This window comes from Engraulis encrasicolus, chromosome 21 (genome assembly GCF_034702125.1).
Source record: "Engraulis encrasicolus isolate BLACKSEA-1 chromosome 21, IST_EnEncr_1.0, whole genome shotgun sequence".
In the NCBI taxonomy this organism is placed as follows: domain Eukaryota; kingdom Metazoa; phylum Chordata; class Actinopteri; order Clupeiformes; family Engraulidae; genus Engraulis; species Engraulis encrasicolus.
In genome coordinates, this window is record NC_085877.1 from 38748519 (window position 1) to 38756018 (window position 7500).

At 43.9% G+C, this 7500-nt stretch overlaps 1 protein-coding gene across 1 annotated transcript in view; it reads right to left on the minus strand.

Moving 5' to 3' along the window:
- ccnb3 (cyclin B3) overlaps positions 1-7500 on the minus strand; it is a 30498-nt gene that overhangs the window by 5497 nt on the left and 17501 nt on the right. Inside the window, exon 12 of the mRNA XM_063186895.1 lies at positions 4741-4896. Within this exon, the coding sequence (XP_063042965.1) occupies positions 4741-4896 (156 nt within the window). The remainder of the gene's footprint in view (positions 1-4740; positions 4897-7500) is intronic.

A 7500-nucleotide genomic window follows, 5' to 3' on the forward strand; every position in this document is an offset into this window, starting at 1 on the left:
TGCCACAACAGTCAATTTGTACATACGTTGCTTTGTTCAGTTTTTTCCCCATTAGCAAGCCAGGACAAACCCAATATACTAGCCAAGGCCATCAAGTAAAAAAAGGGGAAAGTACAGGCTATAGCATCACTCCCATTTTAGTAGGCCACCACATGCGTCTGTGTGTCTACATTCTATGTCAATAAGGTTGGGGTGGAGTTAAAAAAAAATAAATTAAAAAAAGTCACTCATCCGGTCCACCCAAGGGTACTGTGTGTGTGTGTGTGTGTGTGTGTGTGTGTGTGTGTGTGTGTGTGTGTGTGTGTGTGTGTGTGTGTGTGTGTGTGTGTGTGTGTGTGTGTGTGTGGTAAGGGGGCACGTGGGAATTGTGTGTGTGTGTGTGTGTGTGTGTGTGTGTGTGTGTGTGTGTGGTAAGGGGGGGCACTTGGGAATTTCCCATGCCTCCTTGGGAATTACAGTCGCTTCCTGTGCCTTTCCTTTCCTTTTTGACTCCTGTGTACAATACAGGAATGTTTAAAACATGTTTTAAAAAGGGAGGGTCAACATTCTGTACACAAAACTTTCTTTAAACATCCTACGCCTGGGAGGTACAGTGGTGCTAATAAATTTACATACCCCAGCAGAATATACGCTTTCTTGGCAATTTCTCACAAAATATGAAGGATTACACAAAACCTTTTTTTTCACTCATTGCTAGTGACTGGCTTAAGATATTTATTAGCAGTATTCTGTGTTTACTCTTTCAAAAGCATGATCACAACCCAAACTACCCAAATGACCCTGTTCAAAAGTTTACATACCCTAGTTTCTGATGCTGAATATGGCCCTGTTTAACATCAGGGACCGCTCTAAATTGTTTGTGGTAGTTGTGGATAAGGCTCTTAGTGTTCTCTGATGACAAAACAGCACATTCTTCCTGGCAGAATGGTTGTGTCCTATAATATTTTTGGGTGTCTTGCTGGAACCTCACATTTGAGGTTTCCCCTGAATGGCTCAATGATGTTGAGATCAGGAGAGTGAGGCGGTCGCTCAAAAACTTCATTTTATTCTTTCTGAAGCTAATGACGGGTTGATTTGGCTTTCTGTGCTGAAATATTGTCATGTTGGCATGTCCAAACAATGGACCATGTGCAGATTCAAGGCTGATGAGTGTCAAGTTTCCTCCAGTATTTTTCACAGGGCAATGTATTCATCATTCTGTGAGTATGGACCAAAAGTGTAGTGCATTTGTAACTCAAATGTCCCCATGACATCAGTGGTCCATAACCATGTTTCACAGAAGGGATGGTGTAACTTTCATCATAGGCTCCGTTGACTGTTCTCCAAATGGTTCTGTTAATAGTGGCTGAAAAAAGTTCCATATTGATCTAATTTTTCAAAATGACTTTGTCACATGCATTCTGATGCTTCTCACTATGCTATTTGGTGTATCATATGCAAAATAACATGTTTGCATTTTTGTAGTAATGGCTTTCTCCTGGCAACCCCCAACAGCCCCTCTTTCCTCAAGTGCCTCTTTCCTGTACAGTTTAAAACATTTTTTCATGTTGTCCTATATTTCACCTGAAGTTATTTTTTGGTTGTCCTATGTCTCCTGAACAATTTCCCTTGCAATGATCATTGCAATGCAATGATTCCCTTTCCCATTGGCTTGATTCCAACCAAACCCCTCATATTGCATTTCTGAATTGAAATTCCAACAGAGCCAACATGACAATATTTCGACACAGAAAGCCAAATCAACCCGTCATTAGCTTCAGAAAGAATAAAATGAAGGTTTTTGTGCGACCATCTCACTCTCCTGATCTCAACATCATTGAGACACTCAGGGGAAACCTTAAATGTGAGGTTCCAACAAGACACCCAAAGACATTATAGGAAACAACCATTCTGCCAGGAAGAATGTGCTGTTTTGTCATCTGAGAACATTAAGAGCCTTATCCACAACTACCACAAACAACTTAGAGCGGCCCTTGATGTTAAACAGGGCCGTATTCAGCATCAGACATTAGGGTATGTAAACTTTTGAACAGGGTCATTTGGGTAGTTTGGGTTGTGATCATGCTTTTGAAAGAGTAAACACAGAATATTGCTAATAAATATCTTAAGCCAGTCACTAGCAATGAGTGAAAAAAAGGTTTTTGTGTAATCCGTCATATTTTGTGAGAAATCGCCAAGAAAGCGTATATTCTGCTGGGGTATGTAAACATATGAGCACCACTGTATGTCCGTGACTTGAGTGTGGCACACCCACAAGAATACATACTGCGTTGTTTCAAAGCAACAATGCACGGTGTGAGATAAGACCTAACAAACCACGCATTTGCTCTGTCACTGTGTGTGAGAACAAGACTGATATTTAGATGCAAGAAAGAGACGCCCATCTTAAGCTACGTTCACAGATGTTTCGGCTAGTTACTCGGTTCTCGCTCGCTCGCCTACTCGCCACTTGCTCATGGAACGTTCGCTAAACGTTTCTGTGGATTTAACTGCCAATACAAACGCGAGAAGTACCAAGCACTGCATTCTGCATTGGTTACTCGCTTACTCGCCCCGCTCAAAGTTAAAACATGTTCAACTCGTAATCCGACCACATCGTATCGCTTGTACACTCCTCGCAAACTCCAACTCGCCTCCTCGTCTTGCTCGGACACATAGACATTCTATTGACTTAACTCGCTGAGCGAGTAACTAGCAGTGACGTGTGTGTGAACGAGGCTTTAGCTCTACACCTCTGATCTGAGTGAATTTGAAACATTAAGCTTATTAAGCTGGATTTAGTGTTATGCAATAAGCTTGCTTACACTAGTCCATGTGTTTTGAACTTTAGGGCCATTTCTGTAAACAAAATATGTGGTCTGAAACACGACTGATTGCTACTCTGGGAGCTCTGGATCACTGCATATATCAAGACGCTCACACGCACCTGACGCTGAAGGTCAACACCATCATTATCATGTAACCAGAGACTCTTTAAGTATATCGAGATATGCCAATGTAATAGGTTGCTATGGGCACCTGACATGACCAGGTTCCGGTCTGCCTAAAGGGGCGTGTCATAACACTCCTAGCATTGAATAGAACAGTCCTTAGGTCTGCCTAGGTCTGCTTAAAGGGGGATTCCCTCCCCTCCCCCTTGCAATAATAGAACCCGGAAATAATGGGCCGATGGAACCTCTCTCTCTCTACTCTCTCTGATGTAACCAGTGACGAGACCAACCTTTAGTTTACAATCCAGTGCCACATTATCTTGTATTACAACAGCACAATTGCCAGGAAAGCCATCACCACTACCTGGCCATCTACCTCTCTTGCTAGAACACCTAGAACAGCTTTTATCGTCTTAAAATCTTTTAACGCCTTGTGGTTTTATTCTTTTGCTGTATTTCTTTCAAGTCCGTTCAGTTCAATTGTAGCCTATGATTATGTCCTTGATTGTAAGTCGCTTTGGACAAAAAAAGCGTCTGCCAAATGCAATGTAATGTAATGCCTTGTTGTACGAAATGACCTAGGCTACACATAAATATTACTCATGTAAAAGGTCAATGCCATAGGGGCTTAATAATAGCAGTGCTTCTCAACCTTTTTTGAATACCCCCCCCCCCCCCTCCCAGTCCTCATCACAAGCCTCCTAACGTCCCCTTGGCATCATCATACGCCTGCCATCGACCTAACTTGGTATTAAAAAATTAAATGGACTAATGCCCCACAATGGCAACTAAGCACCCTCTCATCAGTATTCTTCTCAACGCCCCCTTAGGGCTACCCAACGTCCCCTAGGGGAGCTGTAGAGTCCCCGCTGGGAATCACTACATTAGGAGTTTAACATCCTGGGCATAAGGCCAGGGGCTGAGGGCCAATCGCTACAAGCCTCTTCACCTGCAGCATTCCAAAACACCCGGCGGCCGCACTTCACACAAACACTTTTTGTTTCTTTGCACTAACAACTTGTGTGTGCAAGGTGTGTGTGTGTGCAGGAGTATGTGTAGAGTGTGTGTGTGCAAGGTGTGTGTGTGTGGAGTGTGTATGTGTCTACATACGCCTCTCTGTCTTTCTTCCTGCTACAGATTGGGGTTGTTGAGCAATACAGCAATAAAACTCCCATCACAATATTGTTTTTTCTTCTTCTTCCCATATCGCCCCATGTTGATTCATGGTGGTGATTAGGACTGGACAATACACATTAATTGGGTGTTAAACGTCCTGGGCAGTTGGCCAATACCGTGGCTCAGGTCCAACGTTCATAATCTACCCAATGCAGTGTATCCAAGAACACACACGGCAAACACCTTTGTCCTTGTTTGCACAAACAACTTTCTATGCGTGCGTGCAAGTGTGTGTGTGTGTGTGTGTGTGTGAGTGCATGTGTGTATGTGACAGCGCGTGTGTACGTGTGCGTGCCAATGCACTCCAGAATGCATGTTCCTTATTCAGGGGCATGCGGCAGGGCAAGAGAAGTTTAAGGTCACAATTAAACATACTCACATACAACACGGTAGAAGATGGAGATTGCTTATGCCAAAGACACACACACACACACACACACACACACACACACACGCGCACACACATACACACATACACACACACACACACACACACACACACACACACACACACACACACACACACACACACACACACACACACACACACACACACACACACACACACACACACACACACACACACACACACACACACACACACACACACACACACACACACACACAGTGCTACCTTGGAGTATCGTCGTAGGAAGCGGTAGGAGATGGGGATGCTGATGTCAAAGTCGAGGGTCTGTAGAATGTTCATCTCCATGGTGATGAACTGATGACGCTTGTAGGCGTCGTCGCAGATGTACAGGAAGTCATCGATACATGGAGGACAGCGCTCCTAGAGAGAGAGAGAGAGAGAGAGAGAGAGAGAGAGAGAGAGAGAGAGAGAGAGAGAGAGAGAGAGAGAGAGAGAGAGAGATATTAGATGTGTGTTATATTTCGTTGCACATACAGTTACTCATCGATACACGGTAGAGCGCTCCTAGAGAGATAGAGAGAACTTGAGAAAGAGAGAGAGAAACTGAGAAGAGTAATTGATTAGATGTGTTTTATCGGTCATCACAGATGCACAGGTAGTCAATCAATGCATGAAGGACAGCACTCCTGCAGAGGGACGAGAGAGAGAGAGAGAGAGAGTTGTGTGTGTGAGTGTCTTTGCGTGAGAGAGATTCGGTTTTTCTTTTTTTTTAAATGTGTACGCGTCAGACTAGTACACAGCAATCCTATAGAAAAGATAATTGGTGTGTGCGCGCATAAACACTAATCTTTCTGACCTACGCATACAAATTGTTCAGTTAAAATAATAATAATAAAAATTAATAATAAAAAAAGAAAAGAAATAACAAAGGCAGCAGACCTCGGTAGTATGCACCAGACATGTGGACTCGAGTCCAGTGACTTGGACTCGAGTCTGACTCGAGTCAGCGGTGTGAAGACTTGCGACTTGAAATTTCAAGATCAGAAAGGACTTGCGACTCGACTCGACTTGCACGCCTTTGACTCGGGACTCGACTTGGACTTGACAGTTGTAACTTTCAATGACTTGGCGTGACTTGCCATGTTGGGTCTAAAAAAAAGTCCAAGTCCAACCCTTGTTTTCAGAATGCAACAGCCTGCCCACATTCTTTGTTTTAATCACGTCATTGTCCTAAGCGGTGCTATGCCATTAGCGGCCAGATGCGGCCGGACGCGGCTGGCCTGGACGCAGCGACCAGCGGCAGTGAAACACCATTTGCGAGTCTCCAGAACAAACATAGCCTACATTTTAAACCATCGCGGAAGTTAATTTATCTCCCTCTCAGCCCCAACTCATTTTGCATTCTTAATAGGGTAGGCTATGGAAGTTTGCACTGTGATCAACAAATATTTTCTATCAATGTTGTAGGAAGTGTGTGTGGTGGGGCGCTGTGATGTGCTACACACGTGAAGCTCTCGCTCTCTCGCCCCTCGCTTACGACAGAAATTCAGTGAGAACCAAGCTGTCTAAATATTTTAGCTAAATGGTGATGGACATTGATTGTTGAACATTAGGCTATTTAAGCAGTTGAAATAAAAAAGCACACACTGCTGACATAACCGAACCACAGGACTTAATCTATTGTTGTTTTATAAAAGAGTACGCCTATCCGTTTTGCTTTCCCTGTCCTTTATGAATGCGCTTGCCTTCAGCCCCGGAAGGCTGTTACAGTAGGCTATGTTCCGCTCCCACACACTATGCTTGCGAGTCAGTCACTTCAATGTGAAGTGCAGCCTTGCGAATAATTTCCACCATCGCGGACAAAACCACGTTATGATGGATATGTGGCGAGGTAAACTTTACGAATATGGCCTGCTTTTAAGTTTCCCCCAACCCAGGATGTGTCCGTAGGCTATGGCTTGATATCCCAGGGCTATTTCACGACCACAACTCCACGCGCTGAAAATGCATAAGCTCGCGCTTCTCAGTCTAGAAAGAGTAACCTCTCGGTAACATTCTTTGCATTTACCAGCCACCATCGGTTGAGTATTAGAATCAATACAAAAAGACACGTTTATACATGTCTTAGTCTTCCAGCATGCAATCGAAAATAGGCGAGCAGAGAACACTTGGTCTTGCATCCATCAAAATAGCTCCACCGGTTGCCTACTTTAGATGCTGGGTGAATGGTTCCAAAGGGAAATAATTTAGCCTATAGCCTATTCATGACCGTCTTGAAAAGAGACAAGACAAACGACCAAAATTGTCAAATAATTGGTCAAGGCGTGAGATGAGGAATACTTCATGGCTATTGGAAAAACTTTGAAGAAACTAAGTGCAAGCAACACTGCTTCCCGCAAAGCTTGCGCTTGAGGGTTATAAACAAGATATGCGCCCGAACCTCACTGCTTGTTGTTCGATGACTTGAATCGAAACATTTCTAAGGACATCAGGGCTATCTTTGATTCCTGGAATACCGCCTCAGCCAGCTGAAATCAGAGTAGCAGTGTCCCATGTGTCAAATGGTAAGATAATGCCATACCTGTTCCTTGAAAGTTTTAAAACTCAGCCTTGACACACTATCATGTCAGCCACATAATTTCAAACGCAATCTTTAATGCAGCCTATCGTGAAGTTTAAATGTAATGCGAGGTAGAGGTTGCTGCTCTGCTGAGCAGCGCAAGACATGGGCATGGGTCGGCTCCCGTGGATAAAAAGCATGTTCCCTCTCGCTCCTTGCGCGCGCGAACCTTGTATCTCGTAGTGTCGACACCGCTATGTTTCTCACAGTTCGAACTACATGCTTTGTTTGGTATTTTGGGGGAGTTTGGAGTCGCAATTACCGCTGCTTGGAAATGACACGTTAGAGCTACACGACGCCAGCACCGGAGAACTGGGATGTAACCCTGTTTTCCAAATTAACAAAAAATAGGAAACATAGAAGCAGAACTTTGTTTGGCTACAATCTATGACCTGGACGGTAAA